General features: G+C 35.1%; 5 protein-coding genes across 5 annotated transcripts; 2 read left to right on the top strand and 3 right to left on the bottom strand.

Annotated features, from left to right (window-relative positions):
- The first annotated feature begins 584 nt into the window (after positions 1–584).
- Positions 585–4,404, top strand: LOC106653964 (transmembrane 9 superfamily member 4-like). Its single transcript, XM_014373631.2, has 11 exons — positions 585–690; positions 1,205–1,369; positions 1,491–1,741; positions 1,819–1,965; positions 2,041–2,184; positions 2,269–2,543; positions 2,617–2,838; positions 2,914–3,071; positions 3,151–3,401; positions 3,472–3,655; positions 3,720–4,404. Exons 2-11 carry the CDS (start codon positions 1,367–1,369, stop codon positions 3,957–3,959), a joined length of 1,875 nt encoding a protein of 624 aa, XP_014229117.1. The 5' UTR covers positions 585–690; positions 1,205–1,366; the 3' UTR covers positions 3,960–4,404.
- A 1,188-nt stretch (positions 4,405–5,592) lies between these two features.
- Positions 5,593–8,123, bottom strand: LOC106653968 (solute carrier family 25 member 51). The gene is made up of 3 exons (XM_014373638.2): positions 7,733–8,123; positions 7,090–7,354; positions 5,593–7,016 (listed from the first exon to the last, which is right to left on the bottom strand). Exons 2-3 carry the CDS (start codon positions 7,324–7,326, stop codon positions 6,309–6,311), a joined length of 945 nt encoding a protein of 314 aa, XP_014229124.1. The 5' UTR covers positions 7,327–7,354; positions 7,733–8,123; the 3' UTR covers positions 5,593–6,308.
- Positions 8,124–11,398: 3,275 nt separating this feature from the next.
- On the top strand, positions 11,399–13,140 carry LOC106653955 (protein Mpv17). The gene is made up of 4 exons (XM_014373622.2): positions 11,399–12,029; positions 12,105–12,220; positions 12,294–12,515; positions 12,588–13,140. Exons 1-4 carry the CDS (start codon positions 11,957–11,959, stop codon positions 12,711–12,713), a joined length of 537 nt encoding a protein of 178 aa, XP_014229108.1. The 5' UTR covers positions 11,399–11,956; the 3' UTR covers positions 12,714–13,140.
- LOC106653954 (glutamate--cysteine ligase catalytic subunit) lies at positions 12,935–17,004 on the bottom strand. Its single transcript, XM_014373618.2, has 9 exons — positions 16,457–17,004; positions 15,441–15,550; positions 15,185–15,370; positions 14,933–15,105; positions 14,657–14,874; positions 14,206–14,574; positions 13,787–14,134; positions 13,533–13,714; positions 12,935–13,451 (listed from the first exon to the last, which is right to left on the bottom strand). Exons 1-9 carry the CDS (start codon positions 16,604–16,606, stop codon positions 13,271–13,273), a joined length of 1,917 nt encoding a protein of 638 aa, XP_014229104.1. The 5' UTR covers positions 16,607–17,004; the 3' UTR covers positions 12,935–13,270.
- A 1,542-nt stretch (positions 17,005–18,546) lies between these two features.
- On the bottom strand, positions 18,547–20,465 carry LOC106653958 (60S acidic ribosomal protein P0). Its single transcript, XM_014373625.2, has 4 exons — positions 20,429–20,465; positions 19,861–19,957; positions 19,210–19,620; positions 18,547–19,121 (listed from the first exon to the last, which is right to left on the bottom strand). Exons 2-4 carry the CDS (start codon positions 19,912–19,914, stop codon positions 18,645–18,647), a joined length of 942 nt encoding a protein of 313 aa, XP_014229111.1. The 5' UTR covers positions 19,915–19,957; positions 20,429–20,465; the 3' UTR covers positions 18,547–18,644.
- Positions 20,466–26,764: the final 6,299 nt, after the last annotated feature.

Here is a 26,764-nt window from a genome sequence, read left to right as displayed (position 1 = left end):
ACACACACACACGTGAGCTCGATTTACCGAGGCTGCGAGTCGAATGAGGCCCCCGAGCCCGTCAAATAATAATAATACATGTCATGCAGCGTGTAGGTTTGTGTGCGTAGGTGTGGGTGTATGTACCGCGCGCGAGCGTGATTACGATAAGCGCGACAATTCGATTATAATTCATAACTTTGGTTTTATTTGTTTTGGAAAATTGATCCTCGGATGTTTATGATAGTTAGATATGTAAATTAATTACAAACACGCGGGTGCAATTAATCAAAGTCGGACCATCATCATTATTATTAAAATTGAATAATTTAATACAACTATTGGAAATAGGATTTATAATTGAAATAAATTATTTCTAATAGTTCCATCAGTATTTTTCGGAGACCCATTAGATATTTCAAGATTAGAAGAGATTGCAACTTTATCGGATCATTATCTCTCTAATTGTCGCATTCATGTCGATACCTCGCGATGGGATACATATATTAACACGGAAGGGAATTCCCACGTCACAGTTGGAATCAAAAGTTTGATCGCGACACCGCCGACTGTTTACCCGTGCTCTCTCGCGGAAAAATTTTCAGTGCGACTTTCACGCACGTGTACGCGTGTGTACGAGCTTAGCTGTGGCTCGAAACCACTTTTTTTAAAAAACTTTTATAATTTTCCGGTGTTTATGCCCATTCTGAGGTAAGTTTCGGTACCGTACTAAACAATCATCTCTTAGTTTTTTAAAAGTTTCCATCGATAGTCATTTTTTCTGAAATCAGAATTAAATACCGCACACGTGTTCGGGTTGGTGTTATTGTTACGCGAGTCTTGACTGTCAGACGGGAGATTCGCTATATAGAACCAATTGCTCGTTGCAACCACACTTTTGCACAGACTATAGTTATTGACACACCGTGTTAACTACAAAGTTGTGTAATTAATTGTAGGACGTTGAATAATTTTTAAACATTGTATCATTTGCTCATCAAAAGTGCCCTACGCGACCGATAGCAGACAAAATTTCAAATGGCGCGTTATTCAAATGCACTTTCACGACAGTTGCTAGTTTCATAAGATCTGTGTACGATCTACGGGTGCCTGAGCAAGCGACAAATAAAAACAAAAAAAAAATGAAACCTACGCGGAAATTAGTATCGCTAAAAAAATATGCATACGGGGATGATTTACCTCATAGTTCAATTGTTTTATTTAGCAGAGCCAATAAAGAATCATAACCAGTGTACAGTTTTGGAGGATTCAAGCAGCTAAGAATAAAAAGTTCATCAGTAACATTAAAAAAAAAACCGACATTGATCGCTTTGTTTTTTTTATAAAATAAGAAGAAATTGTCATACAAGTAAATACGTCTGACAAAATGGTAAGACATACGTTCTGCTGATTTATGCACTTGTTGTGTTATCAACTTTTATGTATCATTGTTATTGGTGCACATTCCAAATTAGCAAGTATATACTATAACGAGTCATTTATTCTTGCAGAATAAACTAAAATGGAAATGGGCTGCTTCGGTCTTGGTATTGCTTTTCATCGAGGTTCAATCATTTCATGTCCCAGGAGTTGCAGCTGTTGGAATAAAAAAAGGTCAGAAAATAGATGTGAAAGCTGTCAAAATGACTAGTACTCATACGCAACTACCTTACGAATATTATTCGCTACCTTTCTGTTCGCCCGAAAATGGTACCACATGTTATGAGTTGGAAAATTTAAGGGACTTTTTCAGCAATGAAGAGTGAGTTTTTAAATTTTTTTTTTCTTTTAGTACAAACATTATTTACCATAATTTTCATGCTCATTGAAATATTTCAGAATTGTTAATACGCCTTATGAAGTTGCAATGGCACAAAATGTATCTTGCAACATCCTTTGTCATAAACCAGCAGAACCTATGACATGGAAAGAAAATGATTCTTCACTCGTCATTGAACGAATTCAACATGCATACATTATACATCTGTAAGACATCTAAAGCTTTTGTGTAAAGATAAATGGAAAATACAATCAATATAATATATTTTTCTTCTTTTAAAGATTGATTGACAATTTACCAGCAGCAACTGAAAAAGAGAATACTATTGTATACCCTGGTTATTATCTAGGTGGTATTGATGAGAAAAATAGAGTTTATATTAACAATTACTTGAAACTAAAATTGGCCTACTATAAACATGGAGAGTAAGTTTGATAAACTTCTAAAATAAAAATTTAACAACATTTGAATTTCTTTCATTCTCTAATTGCTGAATTATTTTTTTCTAGGAATGAATTTAAAGTAGTTGGTTTTGGAGTTGAAGCTTTGTCAGTAGACTATAAACAAGTAAGCCATGATGGTAGTATATGTAAAATTCCACCACAAGCTAGCCCGCAATATATCAATCCAAAAGATACTAAAATTCAATTTTTTTATTCGGTTGAATGGGAAGAATCTGATATTAGTTGGGCTAGTGAATCAAAAGTTCATTTTGAACTTTATTATCTGGGACATCATTTTATTCCTATAATAGTGTCAACTGTAGCTTTAATTTTCATGTATCGTAAGTTAATGCTTGGAATATTATACACAATATTAAAAATATTATTAAAAATATTAATAATATTACTTTCTAGGCATTGTAACTAGTATTATGACAAAAACTGTAAGAAGAGATATAGCAAAGTACAATGATGGTGATAGTGATAGTCATGCAAGATTAGAAAAAGGAACTATCGAAGAAACCGGGTGGGAACTAGTTCGTGGAGATGTATTTAGACCTCCGGCTTACCCTTGTATTTTTGTTGCTGTTATTGGTAGTGGCATTCAAGTATTTTGTATGACATTTATGACTACCTGTACGTCGACTTATTTACTCCATTTATAAATATTTTGATATAAAATTTATTACTATTTAATACATCTTATTATAGTTTCTACTATGCTTGGAATGTTTTCATTAACTGATATAGCATTTGCATCAACTTTCGTGGTTTACCCTTCCTGTATATCTGGAATAATAGCTGGATTCATTTCAGGAAGATTGTATAAGTCAATGCAGGGAAAAATGTGGAAAACAGCAGCTTTTCTGGTAATATTTTTTATATTTTATTAATTAAATTCACTTGAAATAGTATAATCAATATTTACATCTTACATGCAATTTGTAGACTGTAACTTTATACCCTGGCATAGTATTTGGAACATATTTTTTCTTTGATTCTTTATGGGGGAAAAATCTTAGATCAGGAGAAGATATGAAAATGGTTTATCCTGTCATTTGGTATATTTTTTCCGTACCATCAGTTTATTGCGGTTACTTCTTTGGCTATCGTAAACAACCTTTTACTCATCCCGGTAAAACTAATCAGATACCAAGAGAAGTTCCCGAGCAATTTTGGTACACGAATCCTGCAGTGTGGTAAGTTTGAAAAATCATTATTTTTTTACAACTAATTCATAATATCTTCAAAGCAATTTTCTGTTTTTAGTACTCTAATCGCAGGTATAATACCCTTTGGAGTGGTTTTTTACGAATTTTTTTCCATTTTGACTGCATTTTGGGGAAACCAATTTTATTACCACTTTGAAGTACTGTTACTAGTTATTATGATCTTAGCAGTATCTTGTTCTCAAATTTCTATTATTATGGTTTACATCCAGTTGTGTAAAGAAGTAAGTAACTCGAAAGTCTTAAAGGTTGCTTTAACTATTCGTTTTAAACAATTTTTTATTTCAGGATTATAGATGGTGGTGGAGAAGTTTCATTGTCAGCGGAGGACCGGCTGTATATATGCTGGCATATTCAATATTTTATTTCTTTACAAAATCAGAAATAACAGAGCTTGCTCCAACTTTGATGTATTTCGGTTACACGAGTCTGATGGTTATTACATTTTGGTTGTTGACTGGAACCGTTGGTTTCTTTGCTGCCTACATGTTTATTAGAAAAATGTATGCATCTATTAAAATGGATTAATTATCTGAAACAACTTTGTTAGCCAATAACTATACTTTTCATTTGATATGATAATTTTAAGATCAAAGTAATTTACTCATACATATATTGTAAAAAGATCAGTAAATTATTTTTTTCCATATTTCCATCTTCGTGAATCAAATTCTCTGCTATCCTGTGCAATAATAAAAATTGTAACGCGCAGCAAAGAGCTGCGTATCGTCACCTCCTATCCCATGCGTGAGCGAAAACTCCGTATTTTAATTTGCGCATACGTTCGTAAAGTTTTGCAACTCCCACATACTATTACGATGTGTACCCGGGTAATGGTTTTCTCGACGCTCGTATAGCGCCGCGTGCACGCGAAGCTTCATCAATGCCTTTTTTGCCTCATTAGGTAGAAAGTTTGTCCGTATCGGATTATCGAATTTTTCGGGCACGCGACGCAGCAGTCTAGAGCACGCGCATCAGAGGAAAGGGCCTGGCTAGTGAATTTTTTGCTAATTCGTGCTAGGCTGGAACGTTCATTTTCAAACTCGACGCGGAGAGCTTTTTTTTTTTTTTGAGCGGGAACGAGAGCTTTCGAGTATACTCGCCGCGCGCCTGTCGAGAATCGGCCTTCGTCCATATGGCGCATTAATTAACTATACACGAACTTTTTGCGTTAATTGGGCATTTAGATTTCTGCGAAACTCGAGTGAAAATTATACGTGCAATTGACCGTATTACATCTAGTATATACGGAACAGTTTGTATGGAAAACAAAAAAGTTGGTCCCGAATGAGTTCGCGCTCGGTCTCTTCTTTTGATAAAAACTTCAATTTCGACCTTTCCATTCGTCGACGCGAGTTATCGTTATTATATTGTTTACGCGGGTGAAAAAAGATGTGCTTCTACGAGCGTCGGAAGGAGAAAAAAAAATGAATGAAACATTCGACCCGCGTCGCGAAATACTAGCTCCTAAAACGCGCATAAACTGTGCTTTGCCACGACGGACGTGCATATGAGAAAGAGCGAAAAAATAGTAAACGCCATAAAAACCCCTGTGGCGCAAAATTTATCGCTTTTCGCAAAGAGGGCAGAGCAACGGGCGCATAAATTTCTATTTCGCTGTAATGGGAGGCCCGCGCGTTGTAATGCGCCGCGACGGTATATTTATATATATACCAATACCACCCCGTGCAGCATCCGTTGCCGCAAACCTTATAATATACTCCGCTCAAGCTAATGGAAAACTCGCATCGCTTCATATTCTTCGTAAGCACGCGAATGAAGTCTTTATGACGGAGCGGGAAATTTCCCATTTACGAAAAGTCGACGTCAAATGTGCAGCTCGAATCGTTTACGTACTGGAGATCTCAAACTTGGTATTGCAGTTTTTTAATTCTTCGGAAAAACGAACGGCAGTTATCCGCAAAGATCTCGACACCACTTGAGCTTGCTCGGCAATCTATACGAGAACGTTCCTCGTTTGTAAATTTATTTAGCATTTTATCCTCTTGTCGTTTTACGAAGCGATTTTTCCACTATAAGTTTTCTTTGGTTTATAGTTCTTTGATTCTTTGCTATTGCCAAACTTTCCAATGTTATCCGAGTTTAAAATGTTTTAACTTTACATCGAATTTCAAGATTCATTGAGTGCATTCAATTCAAACTTATGGTTGATTAAAATTTATAAGTTTATTAATTTTCATTAGAGCCAACTTTACATTTTTTCCGGGCATTCTTTTTGTAGATATTATACAGTAAACAAAATAAATTTATTATAAACAAATTTTTACTTATTTAATCAGTCATCCATAGTACATAATGTTACATAAAAATTTACGGCAAAACCGAGTTTATTCTTTTTCACATGGTCAAGTACACAAACGATTTTTTATGATCAATATTCTTTTTTTTTAAACAAACATTCTAGCAGAAATTTAAGCTCGTACTTTAAACTTCTATTTTCAACTGGGACTGTAAAAGGAACAAAAAGTTTAATAGGTCAATTTTAATTCATAACATTTAAAATAATCTTTAATTTTCATAAAATTTGCATCTAACATTTCTGAATCACTAACATGGAAGAGTGACAAAAAACAAATCTATGAGGTGTTTGATAATGTTATGTACAATAGAATAGAAAGAACCACAAAAGTTGTATAAAAAAATTGTTCAATTCATTCAATATTTAAATATTAACAATGCTGACATTCAATTGGTTACCTAATTTTCAAATATGGCTTCACACCCACTATTATGGCGTATATACAAATGGATAGTAATTTACAAACAACACTGTACATAAAAAGTATTTGAGTCAAAATAATTTTTTTTTAGATAAGTCAATATTACCTAAGAATTTGTAAGCTATAATTTTCTTTTTCAACACAATTGCTTTAAAGCGTAGTAAGAAGCATTTATTACACCCCAACTTATAAATGATCTAACAAAATTTAATTGCACACCTTTGTAAAAACTACCTAATTTCCTATCTCGGCTAATATAAACTTCTTTACAACATTTTGTGAATTTTTCAAAATCACCACCTATTTTTGATTGCATGTGTATTTTAATAACATTCATTGGATAAAAAACAGTACTTGTTATACCACCAATCACAGCACCAGTCATAAAATTAGCTAACATAGAATTTTCTTTATCTATATATTGCATAGCTTGATTTCTAAGAGAGAAGAAGAATATGTTTGATAAACCGTTTCTGAAGATTATTGGTACTAAACCTCTGTAACATTCTGCTAATCCATATTGTCTTAGAAGCAAACTGAAAGCTTGCGGTGTATTTTTGAATTTGTTGTGATACCGCCAATCTTGCAGAAGGGTTTGAACTCTTTCAAGAGGCATGAAAGCTGCCTCAACTGTTCCAGCAAAAAAAGCTGCACATAAACTAGCAGTAGCTCTATCATTTGTCAAAAAATATAATCTTTCTTTGCAGCCCTCATATATACTGAACATCAAACTTAAGGAAATTGTTTTTTGGCACAATGGAGGTAACATACCCCTATATAATAATCTAGGTCCTTCTTTTGATAGCTGGCGAATAGCACCAGCAGCTGATATATTTTCTAAAATCTGTAACAAAACAAATTGTTGAAACAATAATGATAAATTCAGTTGAATTATGACTACTATGATATTTGCATACCTGGCGAAAGATAATTTTATTTACAGGATAAGTAACAGTAACATTGATTAATGCTGAACCAACTCCACAAAAAAATTCTTGAGCATCATTGGTATTTAGTTTCAACAATGATGTTACATCTACATTATGATCTGGAATTTTCATTGTTTTTTCTTGAGTTGTCACGCTAGCAGCAGCAACAACTTTTGGGACAACTAAAGTATCTTCTAAAGATTTCCAAGTCATTTTTTCACTCATTGTTACACTTTTAATTCTAATCGGTTAACTGAAAAATAATTTCAATTAATAAGCATTGAATTGAATGAAGGACTTGAAAGATGTTTGACATGTCACTTTGCTCATGATGAAATTCAAGATAGAATACACCATTTATATCAAATGCAATAAATGTAACTAGTAAACGAGGTTCTCCATCGTGGCGTGGATTGTAAGAACTGTGATCGATATGCTTATAGTAGATAGTAGATAGTTTAAAAACAAAGCCCACGTGTAGTGCACTCGAAACGCCAGAATCATTTATAAAAGTAGACGTCTCGATATAGCACACACGAGCTTAAACACGTTCTCCAATCTCGTTCGAATGAAAAACTTATGTAAGTGCGACAACTGAGGACGACTGGCCAATCGCACGATGCACACTCACCTTGTCAAAAACAACGGCGGCAGATTATAGCAGAAAATTTGCCACATAATTCCAAGCAGCAATCATAACCTGCGCCACGCACGATCGATTCGAATCGCTGTACAACACAATGCGTATACACAACCCGCAGGAGAATGGAGCTTCGTGGTTCGAGAATTCACGTCTCGCACACCTCAACTCGAGCCGAGCCAAGAAGCGGAGCTTATCTGCGAGTAATATTCCGAGACATTTCTCAAATTGATCATGTCTTTTTCGATGATTGTTTATCGTCGCGCAGTGCGAAATAATATAACGTTCCGTCTGCACTGCACTGTATCGACTGTCTTTTTCTAATATTAAGAGGCGATCAGCTGACGTCCGAGTGCAGTCAAAACTGGCAGACTACAAAGTCACTCGCGCAGCAGCAACAGCAGCAGCAGCAGCAGCAGCAGAGTCGTGACATTACACACGCACGACGCGCGTAACAAAACATTTCCGAGTTCGTTAAATTTAATAAAGTGCAGTCGGTGCTGCCCGCGGTGCAATACGTGATCATCATCAATAGTACGCAAACCGATATACGTGCGCCGTTCGAAGGCTTTTTTAATGCCGCTTCGCGTGAAAACTTCTATACATTCGTGATCCGCGCACTTTTGAAATCGTACCCAAGACGATGACGTAGAGTGTGTGTGTAGTAAAGTCGAGCCGCAAACGCGATTGGTTACAGGCTAAGCCGAATGGGGATAGTGTTCCAGAGGAATATACGTATATAGATAGATAAAAGCTTTAACCTGTACCGTCTTACGTGTATACACCCTGCACTGTTGCTTTTCTCGGACGCGAGCACAACGTTGAGGAGCAGTCAGCTTTCACGTAACTTTTTTTGACATAAACTTGCTTTGTTTTGGTATTTTCATTGCTGCGCTTTGACGCCTCGCTCTCAAGGTACACACCTGTTATCTAGCGATACTCTTTGGACAATTAGAAAACGATTTATAAAGAAACATATGTAATGGTATTTCGACATCAGCTAAGTTTTGCATTCACGAATTTTCAGTTAAAATGAGACAGCTCAAAGGTGGAAAAACAAAAGAAACCAGCAAACAAAAAAAAGAGAGAAGGAAGGAAATTTTGGAGAGCAAACAAAGGGTATTCACTGTTGTACTCCCAACCGTGGCTGCAATTTTTGCCCTTATTGTCGCTTATGTGTACATCAAAACACGACCAAAGTCCATTGATTATTGAACAGTTCCATTTGCTGATAATAGCTGTAATGTTTCTTTCATAATCATGCTCACGATGATTCTAAAGATAACTATTTTCATAAGCACATATTTACAAAAGTGAATGTTATATTTTTCATGGGAAGACGTAACTATGAGGTTGAGAAATTATATTCATAAAAGATATACAAATGTATTACTTTGTAAAGATTAAGCGTACATTCCTAAGTTTATGATTTATTTGTTATTGATTATTGATATTTTGGTAAAAATATAATCTGTGTTTCAAAAACATGGCCAAGATTTTAAAAAAGCACGTTTCAAAATAAATTTATTTTAAATAAATTTAATGATATTGAATTTTAAAAACTCAGTTGTGTATTTTTTAAACAAGCACCTTACAATGATATGGTTAATAGATGCAGAGCTCATGGCTGCTTGAAATTACCCAGACTGTCTGATCTTTTGTATTTCAATTGAAAACACTACAAGCACAATGTATATATGTTGAGCTTGGTCAAAAGCAGATATTATTATGGTCTCATATTTAGATAAAAATAAATAATGATATAGATTGAATAGAAAATGTGAAGTCAGACCAGACACAATTAAAATAATTACCAATAAGTTGATATTAGCTGAATTATTGTTTTAACTGCTCTTTTCACAAAAATGTTGTGGATGCATATACTATTTGCATATGCCAAAACTTAGTTAATTTCCATCACCCTATGATACTCAATTGACCAACAATGAACGATCTATCACTTTGATGTTTAACTATATAATTCATAAATAATCTTGGCGTAACACTTTGCGTTATAAAAAATGTATACCTTCTTATCTAGGAGTGCTTATCATATCTCTAGTATAAAATATTACAATTTTTTTTTAATCAAAGTTCTTTTTATACTTTACTATTTATGCTTTTCAAGGTTTCCGGTATATTGATTCAACCTTTTTTTTCATTTTTATATCCATAATATCAATGATAATAATGAATTAATTGCAAGCGTTATTTCTGATTGGTGGACAAAATCTCCAAACCAAAACCTCCAATCCAAAAGATCCAGACCGCAAGATCCAACGGCAAAAATAAGTCCAAAATCTAAAATATCCAAAAAGTCCAAAAATCCAAAAATTGTAGGCCCAAAAAATAAAATATCCCCAAGAAAAATAAAACAAAGATATGTATAAAAAAGTAATCTTTTATTAAAGGTGTAGGTAGTGGCCAAGGTCCTTGATATATTTAAGCTGCGAATCGTCCTCCACGCATTCATCATAACGCATCACGATGTTCATTATTCGATCCTTGACTGTGACGAAGTGACCATCGGGCTTTTTGCGAACAGCTTGGCCCAACTGAATTTGACGCAACAGTGTTTCGGTGTCGCCTTGTTCATGTTGCAGCTCCGTGAGGAAAGTATAAAGGCTCGGGTGTTTCTTGCCCACAATCACCTGGAACCGATTGTGCCAACCTTCTGACGCGTTATTTGTTCTTGCTGTAAAATCAAGCACTGCCTGATAATGATTCCATAGTACTGGTGCGTAACGGACTGCCACTGCCTTCGCTCTGCCTCTAGCTTTCTTCCCACGGACATACGTTCTCTATAATGATTTGATTTAAAAAAATTAAGTAAAAGAGATAACAAGTTAAGAATATACGACTTACCTCGAAATATGGTACAACTTTAATCCTAAAGACTTCAGGGGGTTAGGCAAATTAATTTTGGATATTTATTTTGTTGGACATCAGATAATTGGATCTTTTGTACCTTTGGACTTTTTTTTGAATTTTGGGTTTTGGATATTTTCGCATTGGAACTTTTGTTTTGGAGATTTTGTCTCCCTACCGTTATTTCTAAAATATATTTTCTTTTTCCGCAAGTTTACAACAATCAATGCAGTTATAATTATGATTGAAGGAGTTAGTAGTAAGATTTTAATTTTTGGAAGGGTTTTCTTAAAGAGAATTTTAAAGACTTTCAAAAATGCAATCGCTACAAAATTATCTGCCATCGGTTTTTTTACTCATTTGTAATCTCTGTTTAATTATGTTGGTAAAGAATTACGCTTCGTGTCGTGAAGTGTAAGCGTCAAATTTCCCTCCTTCATCGCCTGTCTTGCGGTCTCCACGCGGTAACTGACAGTCGATTAGTGAGAAAAAAAATATGAAAAAAGTACCGGGTTACGCCGGCGTACCAAAAAACCGAGAGATAAAAAAGGCGTTGTAAATATCGTGTTAATAATTTTACGTAAAACAATTATTTATCAATAAAATGAGCATCAAAATAAAAATATAACTTTTTCCATATAAATCCTTTTCCTTTTCTATGAACTGTAATAATCAAATTTGAAAATAAACGTATGAATTATTTTTTCTCAGTTAATATCTTTGCACTATCAACTCCTACTCAAGTTTTCTTGCGTTTCAATTTTAAAAAATCTCAATCGTTATTTTCATTGCGTTTCGCAAATTCAAAAACTTCAAAGCTCTACATAATAATTTTTAAATAAATAAAAAGCAATGGTACAATTCGATTACCATTCAGCTCGCACGCGAAGCCGATTACCGGTTAAATTTTTCGCTCTTACAAAATCAACCCTTTCGGATTGAAAACGAAGTGCGATTCGTACACGCAGTCGACGCGTGAGCGTAAGCAGTAATCATAACGACGCGAGATGTTGCAATTTTTCGGCCGAAAAATCAAACGTTGCCACTGCGGTACATAAATGCAAGAACACGGTGGACGTGCGTGTGTGTGATTCTTTGAGATATCGACGAGTTTATTACAAGATTCACGAGCTATGATCAATTCACTGCTCTAATAAGTTCTCAAAGTTAATTGACAATTCTTTATAATTGTTTAATATTATAAAAATAATTACTTAACCTCAACTGTAAAAAGTTTTGCCGACAATTAACGAAAGTTATGCAAGAAATTTTAAAAAGTTTTAAGTGAAATTATATCAGTAATTTTCTTCGACACGCTTGTTTACTAATTGAATTATTTCGTTTAAAATGTCGAATATTTTACGAGCGTACAAACAATTAATAGTTAAGTATCCTTTAGGAATGCAAGCTTTGCAAGCAGGTAAGAACTTTTATTTTTTAATCAATTGAGTCTTGTTAAAATTCATCATTTTTAATTCAAATGATTATTGTTCAGGTGCTCTCATGGGATTGGGCGATCAATTTGCACAAAACTTAGTTGAAAGAAAATCTTTCAAAGAATTGAATTTCGATAGGACAGCAAAATTTTTTGCAATAGGCTTTTGCATTGCAGTAAGTTTTCACAGAAATAAGTAATATAAAATTAAATTTATAATTTCAATACATTACAATTAACAATTTTCAGGGTCCTGCTACCAGAACTTGGTATGGAATTTTAGACAGATATTTTGGTTCAAAAGGAGCTACAACTGTCATTAAAAAAGTTGCCTGTGATCAATTTCTTTTTGCGCCAGCATTTATAGTAGTCTTGTTAAGTGCAATAGGTTTATCTCAAGGAAAAAATATCCATGAACTCAAAGGTACTCTAGAAAATGAATATCCAGAAATTCTCTACAATAATTATAAAGTATGTATAAAATGTAATATAATTTCTAACTATTTTATCCAATTTTCAAAGTACTAAATTTTTATTTTTTAGTTATGGCCGTGGGTACAATTAGTTAATTTTTACATTGTACCTTTGAACTACCAAGTTTTGGTAGTACAATTTGTTGCTTTGATATGGAATGCATACATTTCATACAGAACTAATAAAGAAGATTGACCTATAACTACTCAATTTATCACACTATTTAATTTTTAATAATTTTATGTAAGTGTTAATCTCTATGTTAAATTAGTTGTAAAATAGTCTGAAATATTTCATTTCTATAATTGTTTAATGTAAGCTGACATTTGTACAAAAAAAGTTGAAGATATTCAAATTTGTATAGATATTTAATGTAAAAATTTGTGAAAGGAATTGTAAAAATTATCCATTTGGGCTTCCATGTCAATAGATATTTGTATTTTTGTAAAGTGCTTAGAAAAGAATAACAACAAATACATATTTTTGCCATAAATCAGTAGTATCAACAATAAAATATGAAGTTCTAGGTTTTACAGTTTTTACAAGCCAAAGTCTCCACTAGTCTATGAAATTTTTAACTTTTTCAATTGCAAAGTGCCCCTTATACATATTAAAAGCTAAATATTAAAAGTATTTTTGTATTTTACAAGTGTATACAATAAATATAATATGTACTATTGTATAAAATAAAATTATTTAAAAATATAACATTAATAATACAGTTTTTGGTTTAACATAAACAAGTAATTATACTAACAATCAACCGAAGAAACGCAATTTTCAGCCTTTTTCATTGCTACGGGAATTGTTTCTGTAGTTTTAGAAACTGTGCATGGTCCAAGTAATTCAGGACAAGAAATTTTATTAGTTTCCAGATCATGTATTTTCTTCAAAAGATCATAATTTATTTTTTGTGAAATCTTGGAGTCTTTCCTTTAAATTTAAAATAAATACGATAATAAAAATTACAAATCCGTAAATAATTTCTAAACTTAAATTAATTCAAAATCTTACTTGTAATCAGGGTGTGAAAGTACTTCTTTTCGTAGCCAACTAGCAGTTGTTAATAGTTCTCCAGAGGCACGTCTTTCAATTAATTTTATGTATCGTTGTATTGTGCAATGTGTGTCAGCATCTGCATCCATACTAGCCAAGTAAGAATATACTAAAGGAATTAATCCAGGAAAAATGTCCTCCTGTAATATAAGAAATAAAAATCATGATATCTCAGTAATATTGCAACTTCAAATTAGATTATTTCCGCCGACCTTTCCATTTACAATCTCATCTATAGTGAACTCTGTAATTTCATCTTCATCATTAGTATGCTTAGCATTGGACGTTATATCTTTCCTGAACCAAAACTTCTCAGTTCTCAATGCATCTCTTTTTTGGGCTCTAGACATATTTTCATCTACTTTGCTAATTGGTATCAAAAGATTCAATTTAAAACTCAATATCACTCGCGTTAAAAGTACTACAAAACAAACAATAGCAGCATTTTCAAAATCTGTAATTTGTACTTCACAAGGACGAAATTCTACTCTCCATCCGATCGATGAATTTGACGGTGGCGGCTTAAATCTCATCGTTTGCCAGTTAGTTGATTGAATATTCTTGAAAAATTATAATTTTATGTAATATAAATAATTCATGTATCTATAGATAAAAAACAAATTTTCAGTACCTCAAAGTGATCAGTATCTTCTAGATCATTTTGATTAACTTTTTCAGAAAACAATGATACTGTATCTCTGATAAATAAATGAGCAATGTGTTGAGCTAAAAGCTTATCAATGCCATTATCTAGTAACTGTTTATAAATATCCTCATCGTAAATTAGTTTCACATCATTGTACTTTGCTCCCTCTTCACTTAGATAAGAATCAATAGAATCATATCTAGACTTTGAAATTTGAAATTTGTTTTCTTTGAGTGGTTCAAGCCCTCTTTCCTCTCTAGTACGACAGTCAACAGAGCTAGATATAACATTCCAGCGACAGTCTACATCTGTTACATATCCACGGTAAAATGGACTAGCAGCAGTTAAGGCCAGCTATTAAAAAAGAAAAGTATGATCAAAACATTACACATAGAAAAAATAATATATTACATGCACAGTATATACTGATTTTTACCATTATTGGACAAAGAGGTGTTAATTGATCATATAAAGTTCTTGCTTCTTCTATATTACAAGCTTGAAAAGTTAGTTGAAGGCAACAACAACCCATTCCAAAACCCATTGCATCCATGTAAACATGGTCATCTTTAGCTGCTTTTTCACTTGAACCATCATCTCCCAATTCAATTAAATTTTCTCTAAAAGGCAGTTTTACATTTTCATCTTTAAAAACTGCAAAAATAATCATATTTACTCATGTTTACTTTTATAATTTTTATAATTTTATTACTTGGTAAATTGATGGCAACTTTTTCCCCTCTACGACTCCTAATGTTTCTAGTCAATGTCTGAAATCGAGGATGACCCAAAAATATTGCTTGATCTGGAAAAAATAAACTTTTTGAGGCTCCATCTTGAGGTGTAGGAACTGCTGGGGGATCTGTGAAGTCTGGAGCACCCAATCTGCATAAAATAAAAATTTTTTATTTTTCCTCAAAAAATAAATAAAATAAATGTACAGTATAATTTTTAAACAGCTTACCTTGGAAAATTGGTAAGTGACATAAGAACTTCACCAGGTTCCAAAAGTTTAGATGCTTCTTGTCTTCGATATTGCATATTAGCTTCTACAACATTAAAATGAGCTAATAATCCTCCATAAGGTTTGCCTGGAGTTCCCTCAATCATGTAAGCACCATATTCTGGACGCCACAGTGATTTAACATTGCTTTGGATTTATGTATTAACAATTAGAAATTGGTTTTGGTTTTTTATGATGAATATAAATTTAAACTTACTTTGGATCCTCTCGCTCTTTTTCTTGTAAAAGTGATAAATATTTTTCTGCATTCAATGACACTTTTGCTGTTTTTTCTTCGTCATTAAACTTGACTAATATATACTCTACCTAGAAAAATATATTTATTTTTTTAAGAAAATATTAAATCCATTAAACACAAGGTCACACAAAGCATACAAGATTTTTACTTGGCTTAGCTACTATGAGCATTAAAATATCAGGAAACATAAAATGAGTATTAATGAGTTTTTCTGATTTCTATGATAATTATACTGGAATTTACAATTACTATTAGTTAACTGGAGTATTTACGGCATTAATATCTGTGTATCAGTTCAGTTGGATTGCTTGTGAAATAAAAAAATAAAGCAAGTTTAATCAAGATAAATTGACAAGACTTTTCATGAGTTGACTTAGATAAAGAGACAAAAAAAGTAAATAATAGCATTGCATAAATGTACTGCAGTATAGATAAAAACTATAAAAAATTTTTGAAAGAAACAAAGTTAATTATAATCAGTAAATGATGTAATAATTCATGATCCATGAAAATGTAATCGAGCATGACTTCACAATTCGAAAATTCATTAATCTGGCATGTGTAATTGTTTACTTTGCACTATATGAATCAGTTTCCAAATATTTTATTCTAGTAAACAATCTGTATTTTCAACGATCGCTAATTATTTCACAAAATTAAGCAAGCGCTACAGCAAATTATCATAAATCACGAACAAAGAGGACAGTAGCTCTCCGGCGTATAAATAGTTTTTAATTTTTAATTCGACGTACAATCGCTCGCGTAAAGTAGGGAATTTCAAATGAGTAACCGCACGAGTGATATAATTTTCATCGCGGTAAAATCCAAAGTGAAATCAAGTATCGTATATACAAGTGCCGTAGCGTGCCCGCGAGACCTCGATACCGTCATGAATTTTTTGCTTCAAAAAAATGTAAAGAGACATCGAAAGACACGACCTAGGCACACAAGTTTGTAGGCAAAGCATATTTTACCTCGTCGCCCCATTTGAGCATGTCACCCTGTCTGTCTCTCAGTCTGTTGTACAGATTGATGAATTGCACGACACCGTGCTTTCTCACATGATCCGCGAGTTTTTTCGTGTCCTCCCAGCTGAGTGGACTACCCTCCGACAGCAAACCCATGGTTTGTCTTCTTTTTTTAGACTCGGAGACACGCGTTCGAAATCGAGAGACTCTCGTTCAAGAGATTGTGCGGCGACGGCGACGACGACGACGGCGGCAGTGTGTGTGTGCGTGCGAACCGTATCAGCGTATATAAAATTCGCCGTATCAAAAAGAAAAAAGGGAGCTTTATAACCTCGACGCTGCACACGCTGGGCGGAAAAAAGGGTGTATGAACTTTTTTGCACGTGCGCCTCGCGCGTAACACGACAAAGCACAGAGCAAGAGAGAGAGAGAGAGAGAGAACGAAACGAACTGGATTCGAGGCAGTGAGTTTTACACACTTATTCGCAAGTATGATACGCTCTCGCAACCGGTCGGATCGAAGACGCGACGGCGACTGTCTGTGCGCCTCTTTCCGCCAGTGCCGCAAGTTCAACGCCAGGCATACATAGGCACACACACACACAACACAGAGCACGAGATATATTAACGAGCTTTGTTGTTCCACACTATCTATGACTATAACACAAGGCTCCGTTCAAAGTGAAATTTCGCACATTCATTCGCGCGAGCTTGGACGTTACATGTATAGACGCACACGTGTGTATATGACGTGCCTCAACTTAATATATATCGTTGGAAGCTCGTCCACAATTGCGTTCGTGGAGGAGATTTGAGAATCGTCACGAGACTGTAAAATGATGGAACGCGGGCGAGATGCGGCTAATGCAGCGGCGCCGACCTCGTCGCCAATTTGATCGCCGATAATATCGACGATGAATGATGAATACGCAGGATCTCTGTCGAGCTGCGAGTGTAGTTTCGGCGAGAGCATCGGTATTTTATAACTTTGCCTACGACGCGGCACGGATGCTCAAATTGAAAATGATCGATCGGTAATCGCGATTCATTGACATTCATATTCAAAGACTGCAGAGATTGTGACGACTGTTTGCACTAAAGATTATCACCTCGTGAATGAAAAAAAGTTGATATCTGCATATACTCTTTACGCTACTATTTGAATTACAATTCAGTAATTCGGTCTGAGCAAGTAAATCGGATTAATAACGCCACGATTCATAAACGAGTCGGCCCGAGTCGAGATCGATCGTTTTGTTTTATTTTCAATCTCTGGTATTTTGATCGGTAATTAATATTCGAGGAATTTGAATCTTTTTTCAAATTTTGTCTCAAATTGAACACGATGCCCCAAAACGAAGAAATACGAACGACCGATTAAAATTTATCTCGGCTAGCCAAAAAAAGGCTATGATTTTTTTTTCAATGAAAAATCGTACGCTCGAAGCAGATAATAAATTTCGTTAATAACAAGCTGCGCTTACGCAATAATGTTAATGTGCAAAAAAAAAACAGGTAATAATGGAATGTGTCTACTTTGAATGTTAAAGACGACTATCCGGTAAGTGAAAAAGAACGCAGAATGAGATTATACGAGAATACGATACATGGCGGCGTGGCATATTTACCCGAAAGTTGCTGCGCTCGCACGTGCGTTTCTTACCGTCATCAGTCTGAAAACTTCATTACGGAAGTAATTACATAATATTTAATATAGCCGATCTCTCAAGTAGTTTTTTTCAACGGCACAGGAACAATGAGTTCTTGGAAATGCCGCACTTTCCACGAGTTGAGATTTAAATTTATTATCAAGTATTGGGGTCAGTGTCTCTAATTATTGTCCATTCTAAATTACTAGAGATAATTGTTCCCAGTAAGAATAAAGCAAATAATAACTTTGAAATTTGAATAATAATAACTTCGAAATGTACGTGTTTGTTGAGAAGGTAAATGCAATAGATTCAATTGGTTTGCTCAAAGAAGATGTCGCAAGTCCAAGTATCTATAAAAATTCGCGTTTCGTTTTCAATTATCAAGCTATGAAGTGAGTTGATTAAAGGAAATAAATCGGATTAAAAATAATAAACAAACAATGATTTAATTTTTTATCAAAGCATTAAGCTTTATTGGTAGTTGATTTCAAGCAATAATGCAATTGCAAATTATATTTATTCAATGCAAGGCAATGCAGTGTCTAATCGAAAAGACCGAAGCCCATGTCTTCGTCTTCAGATTCAGACTCTTCCTTCTTCTCTTCTTTCTTTTCCTCAACTGGAGCAGCTGCAGCAGCTGGAGCAGCGGCGACAGCAGCGAATTTGCTTGGGTCCTTGATGTACTCTTTGATGGTAGCTGCTTCAGCAAACTCGACATCAGTAACAGCAGCAACAGCCAACAGATTCTTGAATCCGTTAGCAATGCTGTGAGGAGCACTGGCAATGGTGGGATAGCCAATGGACAAGCAAACGGAGGCCAAGTTGGCAACTCCAGCCATGAACTTCTCGCGAAGATCTTCTGGCTTGATGTCCAAGATTTCAGGAGCGAAGATGGTTCCTGAGTCGTACACTTGTTCAACGATCAAACCATATGAGAATGGAGAGATGTTCAACATGTTCAAAAGTGTAGCTTCAGAAGCTCCAACTTTGTCACCGGGTTTCAAGATGTGCACATCATTCTAAAAAACAATTTATATTTGTGTTTAGTAATGTAGTTAAAAAAGATGTGTTCTAGAAGTTAAAAAGAGCTTTTAAAATGATACTTACGATGATTTCAATAGTACCCTTGGAAATCTTGGTTGGGATGCTCAAAGCTTGGAAGAAGGAGGTCTTTTCTGGACCCAATCCAGTGTTCTGAGCAGGGATGATGACGCTCAATGGAGCAATAGCTCCAGCCCTAGCTGGGGCTCTGACTTTGTTCTCGAGAAGTTTGTCTCTAACTTCGACAAGGTCTCCACGAGTAAAGACGAACCCTACGTTACCCTTGATGTGAGGCAAGAGTTTCTCAAGAGCTGGATTACGCTCAAGATGTCCACGGATGGCCTTTCTCATCATGGTGTTCTTACCCATGAGAACAACGGCAGTACCTCGCAGAGACATACGAATCTGCTGCATCTGCTTTGAACCAACATTGTCGGCTCCAACAATGAAGCATTTTGGATAGTCATCCAAAAGTTGCTGCAAAGAGATATAAAATTAGTGCATTGAAGAAACATAACTATGGTAAAATAAATTGTTTAAATTTGATATCAGACAGCAAAAAATGCATTTTTCAACAACGAAACTGCACTCGGAGGGGTTCTGCTATTTCTAGCTCTCCAAGCGTAGGTCAGTTCTTTAGACGTGAAATTTTATCATCATATTAAAAAAATGAGATATCTATCCAGAATAGTCAAAAATAATTTAAAGTAAACTTACGATTAACTTGCTGAAGTATCCTGCTTTCCAGGTAGCTTTGTCCTCCCTACCCATCTTTAACAATGTTTAAGCAAATGGGGGGATGTAAATTTAAGGACTGAAAAAGAAAAATTCTCATTATTACATATTCTTTAGCGATTTGAGATTATATTACATTGCTATATTAAAATCAGACTGCGTAAAGTGCATTTATCAACAAAGTAACTGCACATGGAGGGGTTCTGCTATTTCTAGCTCTCGCATGTGGAATCAGTTCTTTAGACGTTAAATGTTTCATCATGAAAAGAAATGTGTTAGAAAATTTCTCAATATTAAATTTTTCATCGTAAAAAGATACGGGTTAAAAATGTTTCAATATGGCCGACAGAAAACACGTTGGTTACTTTTCTACCACGTGCACTTCAATTCGCATTATTAGAATCCAAATACATTTTTTATCTCATTAAATTGTACTGAAATAAGCTAGATTTAATGTTTAGATTTCAATAAAGAATGAATAATAGAAATAATTGTTATAATTAACTAACAGTTGATCTATTAAATTTGAAGATTAGAGTAGAGAACTCACCTAGCCTACGATACGAGACGCAATGAAAGAACGCCGGCGATCTCCGCTGGGGCCTAACTGTTCCAGCGGTGGTGATGTGTAAATTTCAGGCTAGATGGCGCTACCGCAAATTTTGCGCGACTTTTGAACATCTTTTGGGTGAATGTCACGAAGAAACTTGAATTATTATTTTGTTATTTTAAATTATTAACTTGTTAACGGCTACTATCACAAATGATAATTTATCAACAAAAACAATTACACGTAAGTAAATAATTTTCTTGTCGGACAAGATTAATACAATTTATAACTATTTACAATGAATCATTCAGTAGTAATAGTTTTTAGGTCAATACTTGAAAAAAAATAATTTTCTTTGTTATTATTGGTAATGTGATTTTTTTTGCAGACAATATTTCGGTGGTGGTTTTCGAGGACATAAAAAAAAGAATAATTATTTCTAATAAAAATGTTAGAAGTGATTGTCTTAGCGGTCATTTTAGGAGGTATGGCGACATTTCCATTAAACATTATCAAGCTGATTAAAGTGTTTAATAATATAAAAATGATTCAACTTCTCTTTCGAGTATATTTAAAAGATAAATAATTTTCAAATTAATTGTATTGAATATCACCTAATAAAATATAATTAATCAAATTAATTTAAAAAACTGCTAATATTAACAAATTTTATTCACAAGAGTTCAAATCCGTTTCGAAAAGTTTTCGTTTATTACCATCTAATCAATAATGTTTGCATAGATTCAATCAAATATTTAATAAACTTTACAAAGCTTCTTTTGACGTGATCAACTACTTTCATTGATTCGATTTAATATTTTTTTGTTGCAGCAATTTTTAGTTTTGAACTTTAATACCATTGGTAATTTAATATTGGTAACTTAATATTGACTCAAACCCATTCATAGTATATGAGTAATTTTTGTGAAATTTTAATATTTTGCTGTTTTCCCATAATTTGGTGATTAAAAATCGAGTTGAAATTTTCTTAAGAGCAAAGAAGGCTCGGGTGACGATGCACACCGTTCAGTAATATTTTTTCAAAAGTACAGTTTCTGAGGATTGCTTAGTGATGAGTTGAATTTCAAAACTCATAAAAAACGCCATGACTTTTGTATGAATTTGAGTTTGGATACCATTAGATATTGTTCTCAAGACTTGAAAAAGTTGAAAATTTAACATAAACTTTACCACAAATGGCAATTTTTAAGTGCCTCAAATATTGCAGAGCTGACGCAATATATTATTATTTTATGAGATTTAGGCATACATGGATAAAGACGACAAAATTTCCAAGAAATAAAAAAAAGGTCGTCTCGATACGATCTAAACAGATGAAGATAAAAGCATATGAGAATTGACAAAATTTCGATTGAAATTTTCATGACGCAGTGCATTTTCCCGGGATAAAAATCCACGTTTTCTGGTATAAAACGAATTACATCTTCTTTAAAGGTAGGATCTCATCAAGCACTACCAAAATATCAATTTTTGTTGTTGTATTTCCGAATTACTCATACTTTCAAGAATCTCTTGCTAAAATTTCGTATGTAAATTAGAATTTTTAATCAGGCAAAGTCAGGATTGAGAGTAAGCGCTTACACGGAGTTCAATGGAAGTTGAGAGATATCTCAAAAACTACTATAGATATTCATTTGAACTTTTTTTTATTTTAAAGATAATAAATTTTAATGGAACTTTGATTTTTTGATGACACACAAAAATTGAATGCGTTAATTTGCCACCCATGGAGGTTTCTTTATTTCGATGACTATATTTTGAAGGAGTGCAAGGTCTGTGTTAGACGTATTTTATATTTATAAATTTGATTTCAGTATTGTAATCAATAGTTTTTGCCTGTAAACTCGCGTGTATAAACACGTCGTTCATGGCACACTTTTTTTATTGATTGCCGAGCGTACCGTGTGTTATTAGTTATTCTGCTAAAGTCAAAAGTTTAATTATCATAAATTGTATTAGTTTTTATTTTCCCTGGAGATTGTCGATAGACTATTCTTTAAAATCCAACAATTTAACCCTCTCGGAGACTTACGAAAATAACTAATTTAATAGGTCAGCCGTTTTCGAGCGTTACGGCAGGTCACTCGATGGGTCACGACTCTTCTTGCTTGGCTAATGCATTAAGGGGAGGCTCTCATCTAGCGCCTCAAAAATGGCGTGTTTTTCGTGATTTTTTTTTTTCGTGGATGGAAGTGAATAATGCAGTCAAGTTTTTTTGGTACTTATAAAGTATGCATTTAACTATATTTACAAATTTTTTCAGACCAAAATATCGAATTATTTATCGCCTAGCGCAGCGTTTGATGGCGGTCGTGTTAAAAAAAGGTACCTCAACGCGCGGCGAGCTAGCGCCTTCAGTTTTTGCCCGAAACTAAAAATGCGAAGTTCCTCTTGAACTAGATGACATTTGCTGGAGGTTGAACCTAAATGATTGCAAAAAAATTAAAAATTGATAAAATGGCGGACTTTCGAAAAAAAATTTTTTTTTGCCCTTTTCTGGCTCTTTTAAGGCCTGTAAAAAGTGATAATAATGAAAAAATTTTAAATTTTTAATTTTGCTAACTAAGTAAGCAAAAAAAAAATTGATTTTTTGATCGAGTCTCATGAGAGCCTCTCCTTAAATTACTCACACAAAAATAAATAAATGTATGACTTTCATGTAATTTTTTTCAGCTTCTTGATGGTGTAGTTTATTTTTGGAAAAAATGCTTTTTTCAATGAGTTATCTTGTAATAACTCATTATGCTTTACTTCATTACGCTTAAAGTTGTGATGTTTAATCTTGAAGCATCAAAACCTTTTTGAATAGAAAAGTTAACTTTTTCATTGACAAAAACCATGTCTTTGCGCTTTCAGTATGCAGCGATTGCAGAAGAAATTGTACTAAAACCATATGAGTATACTACAGCCTCCTCCACGTCCATAAATTCAGCAATACGCTTCTCAAATTCCAAATGTATATACATGAAAGCCTTGAGTCTCACCAATTCTAAATAATTGTGGTCCAACATTCATTTCCATCAATGGTACAATATACTTTTCTTACACGAAAAGAGACCGTCATCGTCAATTTGATGACGTTTTTTCTCAGACAAGCTACTTTCACCACCATGACGTACTCAAATTTGGTGATTGCGCCTAGCAAGCTCAACATTCTTTTGATCGTGCATCTAAGTCATTCGAGTGCATTAGTACACGCGATAACACCAAAGAGAACACGTTTCAAAGTAAGAAACACGTCGAACGCATCAAGTGATTATTAAGAATAAATTTTACTAATTACAATGTATAGTGTATCTCCGTGCGAGTGTGTAAAAAAGATGTCTATCGAAAGTTTATATTCCGAGGCAGGCCAAAGAAAACTAGAAAGATTGAAGAATTTACGAGAACAAGTAAATTGGGAAATGGAAGAAGCACGTGTAGGTTTTTACTGGCAACTGTGTAGGTTAATCAATGATTGGAAGAGTCGACTTCCGGATCTCCGAGAGATATTTCGACGGGAAGAAATTGATTGGCTGCTCACGAAGTGTGTGAAAATTGGTCCCACCGAGTTAATCAAATTTGTGATAAGGACAGGCTACAGAGACGAGCCCGACCTCGATGAAGACGGTAAGCCACTTTTGTGTCGCAACACACCAATACTTTATGCTGCCAGACATACGATCCGCGACTGGATATCCAAGGTTCGAGAGCTTTTTATAATTTACGACAAGTTCGACGTGAACTACACCAACGAATCTGGATTGACCCACTTCCATGTGGCCTGCATGTCTGGCTGCGATGAAATCGTCGAGAAATTTCTCGAGCTCGGTCATGATCCCAATATTTCCATGAAAGAAACAGGTGATACGTCACTGCACATGGCCTTGAAGAACAGACACACGAAGACTATTGAATTGCTGCTGAGAAATGGCGCCGATCCGAATTGGGCTAATAAGAAAGGATTGACTCCAATTCACATTATTTGCAGGGGAGGCAACGATGATGACTTGTTTGAGGAATTCTTCAAGATCGCCAATGAAATTAAGCAGACGATTCAAGTCGATGCTCGGGACAATTCGGGTCGGACGCCATTGCACTGGGCCGTGCATTACGGACATATGAAGTTGGTCGATTTACTGCTAAGAAGAGGAGCTGATGTAAATTCAAAAGATGCGTGCGAACATTCATGTCTGCACTTTATTAGCGATGTAGAAGTCGCTGATGACGCGCCGGAGAAATTTTTTGAGATCTGCGAAAAGATCCAGCTGACGGTACAGGTCAATACCTTAGACAATTGTGGTGAGGCACCATTGCACTTGGCTCTGCATAAAGGCAAAAAGAAGATGGTCGAATGTCTACTGAGGAATGGCGCCGATCCCAATATAGCCGACGCAGATAGATTAACATCTCTGCATCTCATTGCATTACATGGCTTAGATGACTTGGTGGAAAAGTTCTTCGAGATCTGCAATGATATGCAGCTGAAGGTGCAGGTCGATGCCCTTGACAAATCGGGTCGTACACCACTGCACTTTGCTTCGCACAACGGAAACTCGAAGCTGGTCGAATCACTGCTGCGACGAGGCGCCGATCCCAATTCGGCTGATGAAAAAGGATCCACACCTTTGCATAATATTTGCAATAGACAGCAAGACGATAACTTGGCCGAGAAGTTTTTTGAGATTTGCCAAGAGATGCAGCAGAAGATACAGGTCGATGCCCAGGATAAGTTGGGTAATACGTCTTTGGATTTGGCTCTGAAAAAAAAGCACCGGAAGTTGGTCGAATCACTGCTGAGGCATGGCGCGGATCTAAATTCGTACAATGCAGAGGGATTGAGACCTTTACATATTATTTGTAAGGAGTACGACGACAACGAATTTGTGGAGAAGTTTTTTCAAATCTGCGATGATATGCAGCAACAAGTGCAGATCGACGCTCGAAGCAAGTCAGGCTGCACAGCTTTGCACTTGGCTCTGATTAACGGCCGAAAGAAGGCGTTTGAATCACTGTTGAGAAGAGGCGCAGATCCGAATCTGACAAGCCTAGACGAGGGATGCGCACCTCTACATTTTATTGCAGTAGGAAGAATAGATGATGACTTGATGGAAAAATTTTTTCAGATCTGTGGAGAGATCCAACAGACGGTGCAGGTCGACTTCTTAGCCAAGCTTGGTGTAACACCATTACACACAGCCCTGTTCAGAGGTAAAGAACAAAATGTCAAAGATCTACTTCGAAGAGGCGCCAATCCGAACTTACAAACTGTTCACGAATGGACAACTTTGCATATTATTGGTGAGTTCTACGACAACATTGAATTTGTAGAGAAGTTTTTTCAAATCTGCGATGACATGCAGCAAAAAGTGCAAATCGACGCTCGCAGCGATTCGGGCGACACAGCTTTGCACTTGGCTCTGCGTAACGGCAAAAAGAAGATGTCCGAATGGTTTCTGAGAAGAGGCATAGATCCGAATTCATCCAACCAAAATGGATCGACTCCCCTGCATATCATTTGTGAAAGAGAAGCCGATGACGACGAAAATTTTGCTGAGAAATTTTTTCAAATCTGCGAAGATATGCAGCAGACAGTGCAGGTCGATGCTCAGAACAAGAAGGGGAGGACTCCGCTACACAAAGCCGTAGTGAATATTTCACCGACTATAGTCGATGTACTCTTGGATCATGGGGCTGATTTGTCCAAGTTCGTTTTTCCCATTGAAAAATTTTTCCGCAAAAATTTTGACAAAAACGACCGCAAATGGGATAAATTGAAATTGGCGTCTGGCACTCTAGTAATTGTCGAGCGCCTTGAAAAAAGTGGATACGATTTGAGCCGAAGCGACGCCTTGACGATCATTGACTCATTCGTGAAGTACGGATTGTTCGAAGAGACGTCGGATTTACCGGAAAAATGTTGGTACGATGAAGAGGAGAGTACGAGCAAAGCCAAAGAGATAATTATCATTCCGAATCTGTCTCTGTACGATCTAATCCAGTTACGACCGGAAGAGGAGGATAAACTACTCACATACACAAACTACTTCGAGGTCGAGCGATCAGACAATTTGGATAAAATCCCCGAACAATATCGCGATTTGTGCTTTAGGCATCTTTGCGAAAAAATGTCGAGAGGATACGTTCAAAGGTTAGCACTGGATTCTCTCTTGGATCTGACACGAATGCCGATTCTCTGCTGCGAAAAAATCATCGAGAAGCTGAAGATCGAGGATTTGTTGAGAATATGCAAGGCAGTTGAAATTCCATCTAAGGAAAACAGATCTGAAACATGAGATGCAGTTGGAAAAAGTATTTTTCTTTCTTTCTTTTACT

This window comes from Trichogramma pretiosum, unplaced genomic scaffold (genome assembly GCF_000599845.2).
Source record: "Trichogramma pretiosum strain Unisexual culture from Peru unplaced genomic scaffold, Tpre_2.0 scaffold135, whole genome shotgun sequence".
Classification (NCBI taxonomy): Eukaryota; Metazoa; Arthropoda; class Insecta; order Hymenoptera; family Trichogrammatidae; genus Trichogramma; species Trichogramma pretiosum.
The sequence above is the reverse complement of the archived record's forward strand: the minus strand, read 5'-3'. Positions and strand labels throughout refer to the sequence as shown.

What these genes read in the sequence shown, in the direction of transcription:
- LOC106653955 (XM_014373622.2), top strand. Translation starts at nt 11,957, where the DNA reads ATGTCGAATATTTTACGAGCGTACAAACAATTAATAGTTAAGTATCCT. An exon ending in AATGCAAGCTTTGCAAGCAG is followed by an intron (nt 12,030 to 12,104) that starts GTAAGAACTTTT and finishes ATTATTGTTCAG; the next exon opens with GTGCTCTCATGGGATTGGGC. An exon ending in CAATAGGCTTTTGCATTGCA is followed by an intron (nt 12,221 to 12,293) that starts GTAAGTTTTCAC and finishes AACAATTTTCAG; the next exon opens with GGTCCTGCTACCAGAACTTG.
- LOC106653954 (XM_014373618.2), bottom strand. Translation starts at nt 16,606, where the DNA reads ATGGGTTTGCTGTCGGAGGGTAGTCCACTCAGCTGGGAGGACACGAAA. An exon ending in TGCTCAAATGGGGCGACGAG is followed by an intron (nt 15,551 to 16,456) that starts GTAAAATATGCT and finishes ATATTTTTCTAG; the next exon opens with GTAGAGTATATATTAGTCAA. An exon ending in CACCTCTTTGTCCAATAATG is followed by an intron (nt 14,575 to 14,656) that starts GTAAAAATCAGT and finishes CTTTTTTAATAG; the next exon opens with CTGGCCTTAACTGCTGCTAG.
- LOC106653968 (XM_014373638.2), bottom strand. Translation starts at nt 7,326, where the DNA reads ATGAGTGAAAAAATGACTTGGAAATCTTTAGAAGATACTTTAGTTGTC. An exon ending in ATAAAATTATCTTTCGCCAG is followed by an intron (nt 7,017 to 7,089) that starts GTATGCAAATAT and finishes GTTTTGTTACAG; the next exon opens with ATTTTAGAAAATATATCAGC.
- LOC106653958 (XM_014373625.2), bottom strand. Translation starts at nt 19,914, where the DNA reads ATGGGTAGGGAGGACAAAGCTACCTGGAAAGCAGGATACTTCAGCAAG. An exon ending in GATACTTCAGCAAGTTAATC is followed by an intron (nt 19,621 to 19,860) that starts GTAAGTTTACTT and finishes ATCTCTTTGCAG; the next exon opens with CAACTTTTGGATGACTATCC. An exon ending in AGGGTACTATTGAAATCATC is followed by an intron (nt 19,122 to 19,209) that starts GTAAGTATCATT and finishes ATTGTTTTTTAG; the next exon opens with AATGATGTGCACATCTTGAA.
- LOC106653964 (XM_014373631.2), top strand. An exon ending in GACTTTTTCAGCAATGAAGA is followed by an intron (nt 1,742 to 1,818) that starts GTGAGTTTTTAA and finishes GAAATATTTCAG; the next exon opens with AATTGTTAATACGCCTTATG. An exon ending in TACACGAATCCTGCAGTGTG is followed by an intron (nt 3,402 to 3,471) that starts GTAAGTTTGAAA and finishes TTCTGTTTTTAG; the next exon opens with TACTCTAATCGCAGGTATAA.